The following is a 20,984-nucleotide window of genomic DNA, read 5'->3' on the forward strand; positions in this document are numbered from 1 at the left end:
GGTGCATATTACTTGGTAATTTTAAGAAGTAAAAGTGGATGGTTTTAGGCTTTCATTAAAATGACCTAATATTACTATTGGTGGGAATGCAAGCTGGTACAGCCACTCTGGAAAACAGTATGGCGATTCCTCAAAAAGTTAAAAATAGAACTACCTTACGACATAGCAATTGCACTACTGGGTATTTATGCAAATGATACAAACATAGTGATTCAAAGGGGCATATGCACCCCAATGTTTATAGCAGCAATGTCCACAATAGCCAAAATATGGAAAGAACTACTAATGGAATACTACTTGGCCATCAAAAAGAATGAAATCTTGCCATTTACAATGATGTGGATGGAACTAGAAGGTATTTTGCTAAGCAAAATAAGTCAGTCAGAGAAAGACAAATACCATATGATTTCACTCATATGTGGAATTTAAGAAACAAAACGGATATAGGGGAAGGGAAGAAAAATAAAACAAAAACAGAGAGGGAGGCAAACCATAAGAGACTCTTAACCATAGGAAACAAACTGAGGGTTGCTGGAGGGGCGGTGGGTGGGGGGATGGGGTAACTGGGTGATGGGCATTAAGGAGGGCACTTAAAGTAATGAGCACTGGGTGTTGTATGCAACTGACGAATCACTAAATTCTACCTCTGAAACTAATAATACAGTATATGTTAATTAAATTGAATTGAAATAAGAATTTTTTTAAAAAGAAAAAACTGACCTAATAATCATAACATGCAATTAATTATTCCTCCAGTTCAATGTGTGTGTATTTTTAAAGATTTATTTGAGAGAGGTGGGGAGGGGCAGAGGGAGAGAATCTCAAGCAGACTCCCAGCTGAGCACGGAGCCCGACACCAGGCTCAATCCCAGGACCTATGAGATCATGACCCATAAGATATGACCTGAGCTGAAACCAAGAGTCAGATGCTTAACCGACTGAACCACCCAGGCACCCCTGATACGTGTGTATTTGTAAAGAAGTAGGCTTGCATTGTCTTGTAACTCAACCTTTCCCCATTGAAGATATCAAAAACATTGTTCTAAAAACCTATTATTTTACAACATGATCTATACTAAGATTTTAACAATTATCCTTTCAGGGTTGATGGAAGGGTTACTGGTGATTTTATTTTCTTTGTGTTTTCCACACTTTCTAAAGTTAACATGTATTGTCTCTATTAGAAAACCCTCAACTAGGGCACCTGGGTGGCTCAGATGGTTGGGCGTCTGCCTTCGGCTCAGGTCATGATCTCAGGGTCCTGGGATCGAGTCCCGCATCGGGCTCCCTGCTCCTTGGGAGCCTGCTTCTCCCTCTGCCTCTCTCTCTGTGTCTCTCATGAATAAATGAATAAAATCTTTAAAAAAAAAAAAAAAAGAAAAAAGAAAACCCTCAACTATATTTCTTTCAACATTTTCATGCTTTGTCTTATTTCACCATTTTCTTTTAAAATCATTTTCACAGGGGCGTCTGGGTGGCTCAGTGGGTTAAGCATCTGCCTTCAACTCGGGTCATGATCCCAGTGTCCTGGCATCCCTGCTCATCCGGGAGCCTGCTTCTCCCTCTCCCTCTGCCCCTCCCCCCTGCTCATTCTCTCTCTCTCTGACTCTCTCGCTTGCTCTCAAATAAATAAAAAAATCTTTAAAAGAAAATTAAAAATAAATAAATAAAATCGTTTTCACAGTATTTTTCACTCTGGAGTGTGTTGCTATAATAACTTTTGCCTAGTCACCACTGACTTCTAAAATCTGAGTTTTATAATTGAATAGTTTTTAGTCAAGGGCTTTTCACGATAATTTCAATATTAGCTAAAGCTCCATTTTGAAGCATTTATTTATCTCTAGAAGCACCCCAAACATGTGAAATAAATCTGAGATTATGGCACAATTTTTTCTTTTGCAGTCAAGACTCTACTCAGACTGTTTGCAATTTGATAATGGAAAATGGCTTATAGATCCTAATCCAACTACTGCATTTTACAGATGGCAAAACTGCTGCTGGCTATGTGAACTCTGGATGCAATGTTTGTTGGAGAAATACACGCAAAAAAATCTCATTCAAGATTTCCAAATTTCCTTGTCAAGTTATAAGCACAAATCCTGTGCATTTTCCCTCTCAAGGATTTGGCTCTCTTTTCCTTGTTATTTAGTAAATCCCCGAAATAAATCCTGTATGAGTCTATTCAGGCTAGCATTAAAAATACCACAGACTGCATGGTTTCAATAAGAAAAATTTATTTTTTCACAGCGCTGGAGGCTACAAATCCCAAGATCAAGGTGTCCACAAGGTTGTTTCTGGTAAAAGCTCTCTTCTGGCTTGTAGATGGCCTTTCCTGGGTGCGTGCACACACATTCAAAGACAGAATGAGAGAGAGAGAGAGAGAGAGAGAGAGAGAGAGAGCACACCAGCATTCTGGTGTCTCTTCTTATAAGGACACTGATCCTATCTGATCAGGGCCCTACCCTTATGACCTGATTTAACCTTAATGAACTCCTTACAAGCCCCTTCTTCAGATTCAGCCACAATGGGCGTTAGGGCTTCAACATATAAATGGGGGCACACATTCAGTCCATAACAAACCCTCTGCACAGAAGTTCAAGAAATAATGTCACATCATTGGGTTTCAGAGTACACATTCTAACAACACTTGATAATTAGTTATCCATATCTTCTGGCCTTTCATAGTGGTCATAGTTCCTCTTGTTCTGTACTGGATTTGTTTCATTGTTCTGAAATTTTGAAAGAAAAATAAAAGCTTGGATATCTAATCTGGTGCCTTGATAATGAAGGCAATAAGTCCGGGTATGAAAATATCCGGCATATTTGGATGAAAAATATCAGTAACTTCTGATAAAATGGCCTTTCCTCAGGGCTTATTCTTTTTTTTTTAAAAAAAGATTTTATTTATTTATTTGGTAAGAGAGAGATACAGCGAGAGAGGGAACCCAAGCAGGGGGAGTGGAAGAGGGAGAAGCAGGCTCCCAGCGAAGCAGGGAGCCCGATGTGGGGCTCGATCCAAGGACCCTGGGATCATGACCTGAGCCAAATGCAGATGCTTAATGACTGAGCCACCCAGGCGCCTCCTCAGGGCTTATTCTGACAGTTTCATACCATTAGTCCCTCATCACCCCATCTTTTGTGAATTTTTGCCTTTTTTTTTTTTTGATCTCTTATGACAATACTCAGTGTTTTCTACTTACATTACTGATTGTTTCTTCTGTTTTCCCAACTGACTCTTCCTTTGGCTTGTACTGTGCACCCACGGGCTGAATTCTGTTGATCTTTTTATTCCAGGTCTTGAAGATTTCATATAATCTCATTCTTCATCTATTATCTCTATGTGGACCACTCTCATATTTGTGTCCTCAGCCCTCACCTGCCCCACAGAGTCCCTCACTCCCGCCTCCAGCGTTTACTGAACAATTTCATCTCAATTTCTTTCTTTCATCTCAATTCAGCATGCCCTGAACTGATCACTTCCTAGAAAATCAGCTTGTGTCTGGTTGCAGGAGCCAAAAGAACTCTTAGTAATTTTGATTGACTGATCGATTGATATAGTCAGAAGGATTTACTGAGCACCTGCTATGTCAGATATTATGCTGGGTGGTGCTTATTTTCGATTAGTCACCAACTGTTACTCTTCTGTAATGTCTCTCATGAGTGTCTGGGCCTTTTCCAATTTGTCTGAACTAGTTATTTCATGTTTGGATTTTTTCAGCATCTCCTACCTGATGAACCCCTAATTATCTTTCAAGATCCTATTGAAAATTCACCACCTCTGTGATGTAGGTTGACTTGTGGGTTCCCATGATATACATTTAAGTCTTAACCACTGATGCCTTTGAATGTGACCTCAATTGGAAATATACGCATACATGGAACATATTGCAGATTTGGTTCCAGATCACTGCAATAAAGCGAATATCGCAATAAAGTGAGTCAAATTTTTTGGTTTCCAAAGCATATAAAAGTTTATACTGTATTACATTATACTGTAGTGTATTAAGTGTGCAATAACATCATGTCTAGAAAAACAGTATATCCCTTACTGCCACTTGTTTACCTATTTAAATATCTTTGTCCTCAGCAATTTTTTTTTTTAAAGATTTTATTTATTTATTTGACAGAGAGAGACAGCGAGAGAGGGAACACAAGTAGGGAGAGTGGGAGAGGGAGAAGCAGGCTTCCCACTGAGCAGGGAGCCCGATGCAGGGCTCGATCCCGGGACCCTGGGATCATGACCTGAGCCGAAGGCAGCCGCTTAACCGACTGAGCCACCCAGGGGCCCCTGTCCTCAGCAATTTTTTACCCAATCATTTTAGTAGTCATGGATGATTCATTCTTGTCTGAATAAATTATCATTATAATGATTACAAAAAAAATATATTGCTAAAAAAAACTAACCATCATCTGAGCTTTCACAGGTAGTACTCACTGTGCAGATCACCGTAAAAAACATTACAATAGTGAAAAAGTTTGAAATATTGTGAAAATTATCAAAATGTGACAGACACATGAGAAGTGAGAAAATGCTACTGGAAAAATGATGCCAATAGACTTGCTCAATGCAGGGCTGCCATAAACCTTCCATTTGTAAAAAACACAGTATCTTCAAAGCGTAATAAGTGAAGTACAATAATATGAGGTATGTCTGTAAAGTCTTTGCAGAGGTAATCAAGTTAAGATGAGGCCATCCTAGAATAGGACTGGTGTCCTTATAAGAAGAGGGAAACTTGGACACAAAAATACAGAGGAAAGAAGGCCTGGTGATGATGATGGCAGAGATTGGAGTGATGCAGTCATAGGCCAGGGAAATCCAAGGATTGCCAACACCAGAAGCCACTTAGAGAGGCATGGGACAGATTATTCCTGAGAACCTCTATAAGGAACTAACCCCTCTGATAACTTCATTTCAGACTTGTGGCCTCCAGAACTGTAAATGAAGAAATTTCTGTTGTTTTAAGTCACCAGTTTGTGCTAATTTATTACAGCAGTCCTAGCAAACTAAAACACTCTGTGAAGCCATTTATAATCTTCCCAAAGCTCTCATTTCTTTTGTAGTCTCTTGCCATGATTTTTTACTTGCTATTTAATGCCCTTTAAGTAAAGGAAAAATGTCACTTAAAATTACTGGTACAAATTTTATCGTTGATCTTTATATCATGCAATACCAGTTTTAAATGAACTCATATGTGGATCACCAAAATTACACAGTTTGTATTTCATAGCCTGTATATACATATACATTTCATTCTTACTAGAACTGTGGAACAGCTGCATATGCAACTAACTCAAAATATTTTTATTTCACTTCTTGAGATGTGCACATTCTACTAACACTCTCTACCTTTAGCTTACTGATAAGGATGAACAGGAAAAGAAACTATGGTTGCCCCTCTTTCCCTTTCCTTCAATAGCTTCATTTTTAGTGTTAGTGATTGGCTAATATTGGGAACTGACAGAAGTTAAAAAGGATATGATAGGATTCCTTGGACATTCATGCTTCTTAGAACACCACTGCCTTATTTTTGCATTCACAGTAAGTTCTGATTGGTAAAGAAAGATTGGTAAAATGGCCCTTGGCACTGTCTATGCCCTCCCACCCCTTTCCTTTACTAAGCTGTAGGTGTAACACACTTACCTTGTACTGGTTTTGAGTCTACTCTAACTCCTGTGCATTGTAGGTCCAATAGAATCCTGTGCACATGGGGCATCTTGAATGCTAAATGCAAGTGGTTGACAAAGAAGAATGGACACTCACATATTGTGTAAACCTCTTCTGCTCATGGTCATGCTCCACTGTGCTTTCACTCATAAAACACAAGTTGAAACGCAAAATTATTAAACATTTCAAAATGGTGACAACTGAGCATTAAACCAAGTGCAAGTTCCTTTTGAGAGCAAGGCCCTGTGCAATTTCCCAGGTTACATGTCAATGAAGCCAGCTCTAGTTTGAGTCCCAGTTAATCCACAGACTTTTCAATATTTGGAATTGTCAACCTCTTAATTTTAGCCATCTGTGTAGAGATACCTCATTGTGGCATTTATTTGCATTTCTCTGATCATTAACGAGGGTAAGCACCTTTTTAAGTTTTTTAAGCCATTTGGGGTGTGTGTGTGTGTGCATGTGTGTATGTGTGTGTGTGGTGTTCTTGTTTGAGCCTTTTGCCCATTTTTCTATTGGCTGCCTATTTCTCTTCTTTTTCTTCTTGATTTGTAACAATTGTTTTTATATTCTGGGAAGGAGTATTATGTAGATTACATAATGCCTTCACCCATTCTATGACTTGATTTTCACTCTTATAAATATCTGATTACTAGTTCAAATTTTTAATATAGTTTAATTTGTCAATATTTTCCTTTGAAGTTAACTGCTAGTTTGTATCTGGTTTCAGAAATCTTTGCTTTTCTCCAAATCATAAAGATATTCTACTATTATCTTCTTAAAGTTTTATTGCTTTGTCTTTCACATTTAGATCTACAATCCGTCTGGAATTTATTTTATGTAATTGGTAAGAGGTAGGGGATCAAACTTTCCTAATGCTGTTTTTGGTCAATAAAAACATGGATTTGCAGCTCAACTCCAGTTTGTCCTATTTAACAACTCCCTTTATGATTTTATATTAAAATGAGTAATATGCTTATAAAATGAAAATCATAAAAGGTAAGGTTTTTCTGCTCATCTTTATGGAAGTGAGTTTAGTTCTTTTGACCAAAGCTTCCAACAACATCAAGTTTAAGGATTTAGTTTCATAATAGACAGTTCCACAGCTATTCTGAGCTCCACTTATTAAGTCTTTTCGAGTGTTATGGTTAAGGTGGGGACTAGGCATATGTGGGTGGGTCAAAGTAAACTCATCAAAAAATTCCAAGGAATCCTAGGATGATATTACTCTGGGCATATCTACACCTCATATTTGTATTGACAGCAAAACTATGAGTATTCACTCTGATCCATTGTATTTGCCACCATCATTTCTTTTAGATTAAAACGATATTCCCTCTTCCCTGCCTTTGGTCATGCCACTCTCCAATGTATTCTACATCTGGCACACAGTGACCTACCTTTGTTTATCTATCCAGTCTCATTCTTTGTCATCTCTATCTTACCTTAACTGAGCTTTGCCCCCCTCTGAACCTACCTGCATCACTCCAGTCTTCTCTGGTTGGCGCTTGTCTTCTGTGCTCATGGGGCATTATCTCCTTCCGAAAGCCTGGTTTATAGAAAGTGCTCGAGAAATTTAGGGAATATTATTAATATTAAAAATAATTAAAAGTGAATCTCCCGTGTGATTATTGAAGGATTATGTGAACGAGATGGGTATTTGTTGAAAGGACGGATGGATGGGACTTCGCTTCTATCACTTTCAGCAACTCTCCAGGTCAGAGGATTTAAAAAGCTTGTTGAGGAAAAATCTGAGAAGTTTCACTTTAGATGACGCAGAGAACGTAATTCATTTCCTCTCCCGCCCCAACCTGCAGCAACCTCCTCCCTCTCAGCCTAACTGAGCGCTGGGGTGAGCGCATCGATGAGCGCGGGCTGCGCTCGGCTAGTTGGGGCTGGATCGCTTCACTCCGGAAGTGGGTTGAAGGCCGTTGAGCCTGCGTCGTTTCCCTAGCTCGGCGAGGTCGCTGGGGTGCTGCTGCCGACATGGCCGACCCCGACTCCCGCTACCCCTGCTCCTCCATCGAGGACGATTTCAACTATGGCAGCTGCGTGGCCTCCGCCAGTGTGCACATCCGACTGGGTACGTTCCCGCTCCCCGTCCCCGCGGGCCGCCCGGCGCCGAGCCTGCTGCGCTGTCGGCCTCTGGGGGTGGCTTTCGGCTTCCTCCGGCAGCTCCTCCCCGGGCCCGGCTCGCAGGCGGAGCGCGGGTCCCCAGGGGTTCAGAGGAAAGCCCCGCTTCCCGCTCCCCGCCCCCGCGCCCCGGGCTTCGCGGAAGAGTGCCCTCCCCCGGGAGTGGGGACAAGAGCTCCCTCGGCTCCGCGGAGGCTCCCAGGGAGAGCGCGGCTCTGGGGAGGCGTGGTGGCCCCATAGCTGTGCGCTCTGTTCGGGAACCTGAACTGGAGCTCCTCCCACTTTCATCCTGCCTCCTCCGCGTAGGAAGGGACATGGAAACCTCGGCAGCCTTAATTTGCCATCTTTGTATTAAAAGAAATCAAGGGTTACTTTTTAAGTTGAAAAGAAGTTTATTATGTGATTATTGTGATGTACACCTGAATGCAGTTATTTGCTTGCATGTTTTTGGCGTAGGGGGTGTGGTCGCGTTTCAGGTTTCTGTTTACTTGTCTGTCCCCTTTGCTGGATTGTAGGATCTGTGAGGACAGGGACCATATCTGTTCTTGTTCACTATTTAGTGTCTCGCAAGACCAGGAACTCAACATAAGTTTGAGTATTAATTGAGGCAGTTGCTGGAAATGGAAGCTTTAGAGGTCAATCAAAATGCAATGTTAAGTTTTAAGTTCTGCAGTATTTACTGAATTTAAAATGCTTAGAAAATATAAAAAGCTTAGTTTCATGTGAGTGGAATTCATTGTCCGTTCTAGTTCAGACAGTTGATACAGAAGTTGTCCCATATTTTCATCCTATCCCTGTGGCTGGAACTTGTTCTAGAAAAGGAATTATGAAGATCTGATGCACTAAGAATCTTGATCCCTAACATCTATATTTCTGGAATTGAATTTTGGAGTGATTTTGGCAAATGAACATAGTTTTTTAAATTAAATTTTTAATTGTGGTGAAACACACATTTCATTAAAAATGTACCATCTTAACCATATTTAAGTGTACAGTTCAGTAGTGTTAAGATAATCAAGTTGTTGTGCAACCAGTCTCCAGGACTTTTTAATCCTGTAAACCTCAAATTCTGTACCATCAAGGAACTCCCTGTTTTCCCCTCTCCCAGTGCCTGGCAATGACCATTTTACTTTCTGCTTTATGAATTTGGCTTCACTAGATACCTCATAAGTGGAATTATACAGTATGTGGCTTTTTGTGACTGGTTTATTTCAATTAGCATGTTTTTAGGTTGTATCCATTTTTTTTTAGAGAGGGAGGCTGGGGAGGGGCGGGGGGGCGGGGGAGAGAACCTTAACCAGACTCCATGCCCAGCACTGAGCTCTTCTTGGGGCTGGATTTCACAACCCTGAGATCATGAGCCTAGTCAAAATCAAGAGTCTGACACTTAACAGACTGAGCCATCCAGGTGCCCCAGAGTGTATCCATTTTGTAGCATGTGTCAGACTTTCCTTTTTAAGGCTGAATAATTTTCCATTGTGTGACAAAACCACATTTTGTTTATCTGTTTATCTACTTGTAGACACCTGGATAGCTTTCACCTCACTATGAATCATGCTGCTAAAAACCTGTGTGTACAATAACCCCTTGGGATCCTGCTTTCAGTTTTGTTTTGTCTGTATACCCAGAAGTGGAATTGCTGGATCATATGTGTTTTAGTGAAAAACCTCTTTTTCCCTCCTGAATAGGGAAAGAACCCAGTTCTTCCTCCTTTGTTTCTCCTTTACTGCTCACACAGAACACTTCAGTTTTGATACTTGTGATCACCAAAAGTGTGGGATTTTTTTCCACATCAAACAGTTCTCCATGACACCAGCTCTGTGTCCTATAATTGAACTCAATTCTGACGCTACCTCCCAGTGGATAGTATCAGATCCCACAGGTTAAGGTCTCAGTCCCATAAGACTGCTCCCACCCCACTTCAGATGCAGTTGTAAGTAATAGGTCCCCAGGTCCCCCCCACCCCATAACTTGTCAGACTTGGCTATAAATCGAAGGTTCGCATGTTGGGTTTGATTAAATTTACCAGAGCAGCTCACAGAACTCAAGGAAACATTTATATTTACCAGTTTATTAAAAGATACAGATAAACAGCCAGATGAAGAGAGATGTAGTGGGAGGTCTGGGGGGGTACCAAGCACAGGAGCTTCTGTCCCCATAAAGTTTAGGTGCGTTACCCTTCCAGTATGTGGATGTGTTCACCAACCTGGAAGCTCTCCAAACACCTACTGATAATGTTTTATGGAGGCTTCCTCACTTAGGCATGATCAATTGTTAACTCCATTTTCAACCTTTTTCCTTCCTCCTGCTTCAGCAGGGCTGAAAATTCCAAGCTTGCTTATGGCTTGTTCTTTCTGGTGACCAGCCCTCATCCAAGAGCTCACGTAGCGTCACCTCAGTAGGACAAAAGACACATCTATCACCCAGGAAATTATAAGGGTTTCAGGAACCCTGTGTCAGGAACTCGGGTGAAAGACCAAATATTAGACCGAAAGATGCTCTTAGTGCTCTTATCAGTTAGGAAACTACAAGGGTTTCAAGAGCTCTGTGCCAGGAACCTGGGGCAGAGACCAATATATGTTTTCTATCATCTCACAATATGGTAATTGTATTTTTAGTGTTTTGGGAATCACCATACTGTTTTACATAGCGACAGCACCATTTTATATTCTAACCAACATTGCACAAGTGTTCTAATTTCTCTGCATTCTCACTGACACTTGTTCGTTTCCCTGTTTCTCTGAAAGTAGCCATCCGAATGGGTGTGAGGTGATATCTCATTGTGGTTTTGCTTTGCATTTCCCTAATAATCAGTGATGTTCAGCATCTTTTCATATACTTATGGGCCATTTGTATCTTCTTTGTAGAAATGTTATTTAAGTTCTTTGCCCTTATTTTATTGGACTTTATTTTTTTTAAGCAATTTTAAGTTCACAGCAAAATGAGTGGGAAGTAGAGAGTTCCTACATAATCTGTCCCTACCCATACATAACCTTTCCCACTTTGTTATAATCCATGAGCCTAAGTTGACACATCATTATCACCCAAAGTCCATAGTTTATATTAGAGTTCACTCTTGGTGTTGTACATCCAGTGGGTTTTGACAAATATGTAATGACATAGATCCACCATTATAGTGTCATATGGAATAGTTTCATTGCCTAAAAACCTCTCTGTGCTCTGCCTATTCATCCTTCCCTCCCACCAGCCTGTGGTAACCACTGATCTTTTTACTGTCTCCATGGTTTTACCTTTTCCGGAATGTCAGATCGTTGGAATCATACAGTATATAGCCTTTTCAGATTGATTTCTTTTACTTAGTAATGTGCATTTAAGATTTCTCCATATCTTTTCATGGCTTGATAGCTTATTTCTTTTTAACACTGAATAATATTCCATGGTCTGCATGTACTTCAGTTTACTCCTTCACCTACTAAAGGACATCTTGGTTGTTTCCAAGTTTTGGCAGTTACGGTTAAAGTTACTACGTAAAACATCCGTGTGTAGATTTTTGTGTAGTCATAAGTTTTCAACTCATTTGGATAAATGCGAAGGAGTACAATTGCTGGATTGTATGGTGAGAGTGTGTTTAGATTTGTAAGAAACTGTTAAACTGTCTTCCAAAGTAGCTATACCATTTTGCATTCCACCAGCGATGAATGAAGAGTTCCTGTTGCCTGATGTTCTTGTCAGCATTTGGTGGTGTCAGGTTTTGGATTTTGGCCATTCTAATAGGTGTGTAGTGGTATCTCATTGTTTTAATTTGCATTTCCCTGATGGCATATGATGCTGAGCATCTTTTCGTATGATATTTGCTATCTGTATATTTCATTCAGTGAGGTGTCTGTTCAGGTCTTTTGCCTGCTTTTTAAGTGAGTCGTTCATTTTCTTATTGTTGAGTTTGAAGAGTTCTTTGTATATTTTGGATAACAGTCCTTTTGTTGGATACATCTTTGCAAATATTTTCTGTTAGTCTGTGGCTTCTCATTCTCTTGATTTTGCTCATATTTTAATTGGGTTATTTTTTTGTTATTGAATTGTAAGAATTCCTTATATATTCTAGGTATTAACCTCTTATATATATGATTTACAAATTTTCTCCCATTCTGTAGGTTGTCTTTTCACTGTGTTGATTGTGCCCTTTGATGCACGACAGTTTATCTATTTTTACTTTTGTTGCCTGTGCTTTTGATGTCATATTCAATAAATCATTGCCAGACCCAATGTCATGAAGCTTTTTCCCCTGTGTTTTTTTCTAGGGGTTTTTATAGCGTTAGGTCTAATGTTTTAGGCCTTGAAATTATTTTGAGTTCGTTTTTGTGTATGATGTAAGGTAAGGGTTCACCTTAATTCTTTCACATGTGGATATCTAGTTTTCCTAGCACTGTTTATTGAAGAGACAGTGACACCTTTCCTTCATTGAATGGTGTTGGCATCCTTGTTGAAAATCACTTGACCGTATATGTGAAGGTTTACTTCTGGTCTTCTATTCTATTCCATTGTTCTGTACGTCTGTCTTTATGTCAGTACCACACTATTTTGATTACTCTAGCTTTATAATAAGTTTTGAAATCAGAAAGTGTGAGACTTCAAACTTGGTTCTTTTTCACTATTATTTTGGCTGTTCAGGGTCCCTTGAAATTCCAAATGAATTTTAGGATGCATTTTTCTATTTCTGCAAAAAAGACCATTGGGATTTTGATAGGGATTGATGTGGGATTGGGAGCAAATGGTCAAGAAAGAATTCTTGAGATTTTTTTTTTTTTTTTCGGTACAAGGAGGTGCTTTTATTATTGTACAGGGACAGGACCCGTGGGCAGAAAGAGCGGCGCTTTTGCCGTATGAAGCTGGTGGTTATATGTGTACTGTTCAAGGGGAAAGGTACATGCAGGGAGTATTAGCTCATAATTGTCTTATTTGAATTTCTACTCATAAAACTGCTTTCTCAAGATTTCTCCTGTGATTATCACTCAGCTCAATATTAACTATCAGTGAGATGTACAAGCAGTCATGAGACCCTCTAATAATGTAGCAACCAGCACTTATTTGATCCTTATCAAAACCAGGCTATAGGTCAGCTTTCTGGGCCAAAGGTGAACATTTTTCTGTTTTTATCCCTCATCAGGGATTACATTAGATCTGTAGCTCTTTTGTGTATGGTATGGACATTTTAACAATATTCTTCTAATCTAATATTGTTATGTGAACATTGGATGTCATTTATTTGTGTCTTTCAGCAGTGTTTTGTAGTTTTCAGAGTACAAGCCTTTTACCTTCCTGATTAGATTTATTTCTAACTATTTCAGTCTTTTTGATGCTATTGTAAGTAGAATTTTTTTTCTTAATTTGCTTTTCCTTTTTGGCTTGCTCATTATTGGTGTATAAAAATGCAACTGATTTTTGCATGTTGGTTTTGTATCTTGCAACTTTGTTGAATTCATTTGTTAGTTCTAACAGCTTGTGGAATCTTTAGGGTCTTCTACATGTAAGATCATTCACTCTGTCAAGACAGATAATTTCACTTTTTTTTCCCTTTCCAATTTGGATGCCTTTTATTTCTTTTTCTTGCCCATTTGCTCTGGCTAGGACTTCCAGTACTATGTTGCATAGAAGTGGCAAAAGCCTACATCCTTGACTTGTTCCTGATCTTAGAGGAAAAGTTTTCAGTTTTTCACTGTTGAGTATGATGTTAGTTGTGGGCTTGTCATAAATAGCCTTTATTATGTTCAGGTATTTTCCTTCTATTCCTAGTTCATTGAGTCTTTTTATCATGAATGGTTGTTGAATAATGGCAAATGCTTATTCTGTATCAATTGAGATGTCATCTGTTTTTGCCCCATCATTCTGTTAATATGGTGTATTATATTGATTGATTTTTGTATGATGAACCATCCTTGCGTTCTAGGAATAAAACCCACTTGGTCATGGTGTATGATCCTTTTAATCTGCTATTGAATTCTGCTTGCTAGTATTTTGTTGAGGAGTTTCGCATCAATATTCATCAAGGATATTGGTCCGTAGTTTTCTTTTACTGTAGTGTCTTTGGCTTTGATACTGGGGTAAAGCTAGTTTACAGAATGAATTTGGAAGTATTCTCTCCTCTTCAGCTTTTTGGGATAGTTTGTGGAGGGTTGGTTGTCAAACTCAGCTTTTTACTATATGTTTGTTTAAACCAATAAGGCACTCTCAGATTGCATTCATCTGTAAAGTGGACAGTGACCAGTGTGGTACATTAGAGTAATTAAGAACTGTTACTGCAAGAGCAGAGAGTGGATTAGAACTCCTGGCTACCACATAGATAACAGAGGGAGAATGAGAGTCTCTGCTGATCCCAAAGGTGATCAAGAAAGAGAATCAGTTACTTGAGGGAAGGACAGGGATAGAAAATGGCAGCTAGTGCAGCAAATAACATTTCTGTGGATGTGGTATCAGATGTGTGAATAGAAGGCATTTATTAGAGAAATTTTATTGAATTAGGATACTGTCATTAAGGAAGAATTTGAATCATTAATATACATTTAATAGATAAACTACATTTTTTTAAACTACATTTTTAAAGGGACACCTGGGTGGCTCAGTCGGTTAAGCATTTGCCTTCAGCTTAGGTCATGATCTTGGGGTCCTAGGATTGAGCCCTGCATCGGGGCTCCTTGCTCAGTGGGGAGCCTGTTTCTTCCTCTGCCTGCCACTCCTCTTGCTTGTGCTTGCTCATATCTTTCTCTCTCTAACAAATAAATAAATAAAATCTTAAAAAAACCTACATTTTAAAAAAAAGCAATCCCTTTTTATTGCAGGTAAAGGTAGTGAGGAAATAAAAGTTTTGGAAGTCTCAGTTGCTGTCCTTAAGGCATTAGTTGGGTTGGCCAGTGGTCAAACTAATCTGTGATAGCAACTTAATGAAATTCTAAACTGCCAGGTCTGGAGGGAATTTAGGGAAGGAAGTGAGAGTGTGTGAACCAGAATAATCTAGGAAAGCTTCAAGGAGGAAATAGAATCCCAATGGAGGGCTGGGTTTGGATATATAAATGCTAAAAAATTTTTGTAATAACAATATTGTTATTTTCTCTGGAATTACAGTCCCTAACATAATATACACATATGTTGTACAGAAAACTAAGTTTCAAGACACTTGTCTAAAATAGCATAGTTCTTTGCAGTAAGGTTGGGGGCTAGAAACCAGGTTTCATAATCCCTAGGTAAATGCTCTTTCCACCTGTCTGCATATGTAGACTGTTTTTAAAAGAAATAATTTGCCTTATACTTGATTTACCTTCCTATGTCTCACATCGCTATAACAGTGCTGACCAAAATACCAGAAACTCAATAATTCATGAATATTTAAATAATGCAGGAGCATTTTACTTAGGAGCTCTGATAATTGGGTTGGTAATTAAGCTGACTACATCCGTATTAAAAAAACCGGTTCTCATCTGTCTCTGGTTCTTTACTAAATAAATGGTAAAACAAAAATGCACCCTCACCCCCACTTTTAAAGCAAATTAAGCTTTTTTTTTTTTTTTAAGCAGGTTAAGTTAGCTAACCTAATGCCTTAAGGAGAATAACTATGACTTCAAAACTTTTACGTCCTCACTCCTTTAGATGCAGTAAAAAGAGGTTCCTTTAAAAATGTAATGTGTATGTTTTCTGGGAGATACTTTTGGAATATTATATCTAAAATTTCATGGCTCATTGGGGGAAAACACAAATCATGAAGATACAGACAAATTATGTGAGAATGAATTTCTGAGTAAAGTCTCTATCTTGAACTCTTTACGGTACCAATTAACCTAGTTTAAGTAATTGTAATATATATGTAACATATAATAGTCATATAATATATATGTATTATATATCATATATATGTGTGTATATATATTATATATGTTATCTAATATATATGTAATATATAATAGCATATAATATTAAGCTAGTCTAATATAGATGTATATTATATATGTATATATATGTAACATATAATATGTAACATATAATAGCATATAATATTAAGCTACTCTATTTTAGCTATATGTATATTTGTGAAACAACTAAAACATACTATTTTATAGACTCAGAAGCAGAACATTATAATCTATGGGATTATATTATACATTACTGCAACTTTGTATTTTCATTTATAATTTTTTTTTATTTAAAAAATAGCAGTACATATAGCTTTATTATATTCTTTTAACTACAGTGGGCTTTCATAGTATGTATGTACCATAATTTATTTAATCATCTCCTCTTGATATTTATATTTGATATATTTAGGCTGTTACTTTTTTATTTCTTCAAATAGTGCTGTAGGGAAAATCCTTCCATATCTTTGTGAATTTCTCCAAATACTGCTCTAGGATAAATTTTCAGAAGTGAAATTATAGGGTCAGAAGAATATGTGCATTTTAGATGTGACTGATGTCATCAACTACCCTCCAAAGAGATTTGTACCTGTTGACTCTCAACAAACAATATATGAGGGTACCTTTTTTGCACCCTCACCAACACAGAGTATCATCAAACTCTTTAATATTTGGCAGTCTGTTGGAGCAGGGGTTGGCAGACATTTTCTACAAATAGCCAAACCGTGAATATTTTCAGCTTTGTGGGGCCTTGAGGCCTCTGTTGCAACTACTGAACTCTGCCTGCGTAACGCAAAAGCAGCTGTAGATGATACATACATAGGAGCACGTAGTTGTGCCCAATAAAACTTTACTTATAAAATCAGGTGGTGGGCTGGAGTTAGCCCATGAGCCTTAGTTTGTGGACTCTCCTGGTTGGTAAAAAATACTGCCTTGTTTTAATTTTGCATTTTCCTTTATTTACAAAACTATTGGGCCTTGTACTGATATTAAGGATATAGCAGTGACCAGACATTTCAGTCTTTATGAATTGTAATTTGGATGGGGGAGCTGGGGAGACAGACCTTAAAGAAATAAGCAAATCAATAGATTACTAACTTTGATAAGTTCTCTGAAGAAAAGAGAGTGCTGGAACAGGCGCTATGGTTTCAAGTGGCAGCAGTTTTAGTTAAGGAATGGTCAGGGAAAGAGCTCTTGAAGGAGATGGCAGATCTATGAGAAGCAGCTAGCTACATTTATTAATTATTTATTGCTTTATTAAAAAAATTACCCTCAAACTTAGTAGCTTAGAACAACACATAGTTATTATCTCACACAGTTTCTGAGAGTCAGGAATCTGGAAGAGGTTTGGCTTGGTTCTGGCTCAGGGTGTCTCATGAGATTCTACTCAAGGTGGGGTCTGTGGCCGCTGTCAGCTGAAGGCATGACTGGGCTGGAGGGTCTGCTTCCTGGAAATCTTATTCATGTGGATGTTGACAGAAGACCTCTCAGTTCTTTGCCACATGACTTTCTTCATAGGCTGCTGTGTGTCCTCATGGCATGGAACCTGGCTTCCCCCAGAGCAAGTGATCCATTGGAGAGCAATTAGGAAGCCATAGTGTCTTTAATGAACTAGTCATGGTTATCACACACCATCACATCTCCCTTATTGTATCCATTCGAAGCAAGACACTCAGCCCAGTCCACACTCCAGGGGAGGGGATTTAGGCTCCACCTTTTGAAGGTCCGTGTCAAATAATTGGTAGGCATGTTTTAAACTACCACAGCCTTTCCTCTGGTCACAAGTTTTTCTGTTTTCCACTTGCAAGCTAATACCCTCTAGAAGTCTTATTCCAGTATAGCATCAGTGCAAAATCTAGAATTTCGTCATCTAAATCAATTTCAGATGTGGATGAGGCCTCTTGGGTGTAGTTCCTTAATATCCTCTGAGTACATTTCCTCTTGAAGACTTTGGAACTAAAGAGACAATCTGTACCCACATACCCAGTATGTGTACAGGCATAATGTGGTAGTATTTTTTCCAGTAAAATTCTTCAAAAAACTTTGTGGGTTTCCTGTGATTCTTAATGGTTCATTCCATTAGATATAAGCCACACCCAGAAATGTCTTAGAGTGAGCTTAGAGGAGTGACAATTTCCTCAAGCTTCTCAGAAGCCCTATTGTTTGAATGGTTTTTCTGAGGTGCAAAATTGGAAATTTGTGAGGTTTTAACAAAGGATTTATGATCACATCCTCTGTCTCTGTCTCTCCTCTTGCATTTTAGTATAAGCAGTAAGAGGCCAGCAAGTACCTTCAATACTTTGGAAATCTCCTTAGTTTGATGCCATTACTTTGTTAGGTACATTTTCTACTTTCCATGTTCCCACAGGTGGCAGTATTGCTAATTTTTTTTTGCCACTACAAAACAAGGATTTTCTTATTTTCCTCCAGTTTCCTTTTTTTTTTTTTTTTAAAGATTTTATTTATTTATTTGACAGAGACACAGCGAGAGAGGGAACACAAGCAGGGGGAGTGGGAGAGGGAGAAGCAGGCTTCTGCCGAGCAGGGAGCCCGATGCGGGGGGGGCTCGATCCCAGGACCCTGGGATCATGACCTGAGCCAAAGGCAGACATTTAATGACTGAGCCACCCAGGCGCCCCTTTCCTCCAGTTTCCAATAAGATTTTCCTCACTTCCCTTTAAGCTGTGACCCACAGCCTCCTCAAAGGTATCATCCTCCTATAAACAGTTTCTTCAAGGTTTTTTGAGTTTTTACCTTAAAGACCTGCTGTCTTCCACCGATGCCTGATTCCAAAGCCTCTTCCATATTTTAGGTTTTTGGTTTGGCAGGACCCCACTTTGAGGTACCAAAATCTAAACGAGTTTTCTATTGCTGTGTAACAAATTACCACAAAACGTAGTGGCCTGAATAAATATTTTTTTTATCAGTTTTTAAGAGCAAGGCATCTTACTGATTCTAGAGCAGGATTTGTCATAGGATCTAGTCAAAATGTTGGCTGGGGCTGAAGTCAACTGAAGGACGTACTTCCAAGAAGGCTCACTCACATCACTATTAGCAAAAGACCTTTTTCTCACTGGCAGTTGGCAAGAGACCTCACTTTCTCACTACATGGACCTTTCCATAGGACTACTTGAGTTTCCTTACTCAGCTGGCTTCTCCTGTAGCATTCATTCTCTGTGGGGCCAATAATGGCCTGAGGGTGAAAACTGGTTCTTGAGGTGGAGGGCAAAAAAATCTCAGATTTTACACGGGTTTGTAGCCTTCCAAAGAGCCATGATACATAAACAAATGTAGTTTGTTTGTGGCATTAAAATATTATTGGAGGACTATTAGGTAAATAATATCCAGAAGGCTCCTTAGGCGCACAATGAAAAAAGGTGGAGAAACAATGCCTTAGAGTGAGTCCTCTAAGAAAGAACAAGTAGGTAACTGTATTACTTTTTTTTTTTTTTAAAGAAATACTTTGGTTGATTTATTTTATTTTTTTAGAAGATTTTATTTATTTATTTGACAGAGAGAGAGAGAGAGAGAGATCACAAGCAGGGGGTGCAGAGGGAGAGGAAGGAGGAGGCTCCCATCCGAGCAGGGAGCCTGATGCGGGGCTTGATCCCAGGACCTGAGCCAAAAGCAGACGCTTAACCGACTGAGCCACCCAGGTGCCCCTAATTACTTTTTTTTTTTTTTAACTGAGGTATAAAAAATTGTCTCTTATGACTTAGTATTAGAAATAACACACATTGTTGCTTGGCCTTATTCTTTTTATTGGAAGTGAGTCCCTTGAAAGGAGTGTCAAAAAGTGTGGATGTTTTAAACCACCATTCCATGTAAAGAAGGGTAAAGGCATTCCAGGCAGGGGAAACAGCAAGGGCAAAGCCCAGACAAAGAAGGAGTTGGCATGCTTGGGGAACAGAGAGGTAGGTAGTGTGGGTAAAGCTAGTGAGGAAAGGAAGAGTGGTGTGAGCTGAGGTTGCAAAAGTTGGGTATCGGGTAGGGCCTTGTAGGCCCCATAGAAGCTTTTAATTTTATTCTAAATGTTTAAGCAAGGAGTCACGTGACATGGTTCATTTTATAAAAAGTTCACCCTGACTGCTGCGTGGAGGATGGTTTGGGACAATAGGTGGGACAGGAGTGGAAGCATGGAGACCAGTAAGAAGAGCACTTTAGTAGTAGATGAGAGATCCTACAGCTTGTAACTAGAAAGATATCAGAGGAGACCAAAGAGGTGGACGTGTTGTAATTTGTGAGCGAGAGCTCCCGTAGGTGTGGATGGATTGGGAGAAGGGAGGCAAATCAGAGATGATGCCCACATTTTTGGTGTGGGGAATGTTGGTGCTGCTTACCGATGAGGAGACTGGGAGAAGGACAGATCTGGATAGAAATGAAGAGTTGCTGTTTTGACCATGTTAAGTTTGAATAGAAAGGGGGTAAATAAAAGTAGAAGGGGGAGAAATCAGGATTCAGAAAAAATTGAAAGATAATTGCTGTTTGGCTTAGATTCTTTTCCTATCGGCTCTTTTTTTTTCTCTGTGAGCTTGGTATATATAGCCTTTGCTGTGTTTTATATTAATTATTCAAAATGAGTGTCAAATGTTGCTTTTTCTTTGGATTTGATTTAAGATCCTTTTTATTATTTATTTTTTAGAGATTTATTTTAGAAAGAGAGTACGCCCATGCACAAGTGGGGGGAGGGGCAAAGGGAGAAACTCAAACAGACCCCCTGCTGAGTGCAGAGCCAGATGCAGGGCTCCATCCCATGACCCCGAGATCATGACCTGAGCGGAAATCAAGAGTCAGAAGTTTAACCGACTGAGCCACCCAGGCACCCCTAAGGTCCTTTTTAAAAAGGGTCTAGAAAAGTTGTAGTCTAGAATATCGGCATAAGGATTATTTTTATGACGAATTTATTGGCTTAGCACAGGTTTCTTTATTTTTTTTAAAAAAAGATTTTATATTTAAGTAATCTCTACACCCAGTGTGGGGCTCGAACTCACAACCCCGAGATCAAGAGTTGCATTCTCTGGGCGCCTGGGTGGCTCAGTTGGTTAAGCATCTGCCTTCGGCTCAGGTCATGATCCCAGGGTCCTGGGATAGAGCCCTTTGTCGGGCTCTCTGCTCAGTGGGGAGCCTGCTTCTCACTCTCCCTCTGCCTGCCGCTCTCTCTCTGTCAAATAAATAAATGAAATCTTAAAAAAAAAAAAAAAGAGTTGCATTCTCTACTGACCGAGCCAGCCAGTTGCCCCAGTTTAGCACAGGTTTCTTTAAAATCTTTTTCTATTTCAAATATTTACTGGTGATAAATAAAAAACACAAATTAGCAAGGAACTGAA

General features: G+C 39.2%; 2 protein-coding genes across 4 annotated transcripts in view; one reads left to right on the forward strand and one right to left on the reverse strand.

Annotated features, from left to right (window-relative positions):
- IRAK3 (interleukin 1 receptor associated kinase 3) overlaps positions 1-7,505 on the reverse strand; it is a 67,874-nt gene extending 60,369 nt beyond the window's left edge. Inside the window, exons 1-2 of one of the 3 annotated variants that reach the window (XM_045873025.3) lie at positions 7,143-7,505; positions 5,642-5,722 (exon numbers count right to left, since the gene is read on the reverse strand). In XM_045873025.3, coding sequence (XP_045728981.1) covers positions 5,642-5,722; positions 7,143-7,197 — 136 coding nt within the window. In that variant the 5' untranslated portion in view covers positions 7,198-7,505. Of the gene's footprint in view, positions 1-5,641; positions 5,811-7,142 lie in introns of all 3 variants that reach the window. The other 2 variants (XM_045873026.3, XM_064590939.1) reach the window with 2 other exon arrangements.
- A 25-nt stretch (positions 7,506-7,530) lies between these two features.
- Positions 7,531-20,984, forward strand: part of TMBIM4 (transmembrane BAX inhibitor motif containing 4) — a 31,644-nt gene continuing 18,190 nt past the window's right edge. The window contains exon 1 of the mRNA XM_045873027.3: positions 7,531-7,748. Within this exon, the coding sequence (XP_045728983.1) occupies positions 7,652-7,748 (97 nt within the window). The 5' untranslated portion in view covers positions 7,531-7,651. The remainder of the gene's footprint in view (positions 7,749-20,984) is intronic.

This window comes from Mirounga angustirostris, unplaced genomic scaffold (genome assembly GCF_029215605.1).
Source record: "Mirounga angustirostris isolate CCGP_5_RB_7025 unplaced genomic scaffold, mMirAng1.0.hap1 SCAF_5, whole genome shotgun sequence".
Lineage (NCBI taxonomy): Eukaryota > Metazoa > Chordata > Mammalia > Carnivora > Phocidae > Mirounga > Mirounga angustirostris.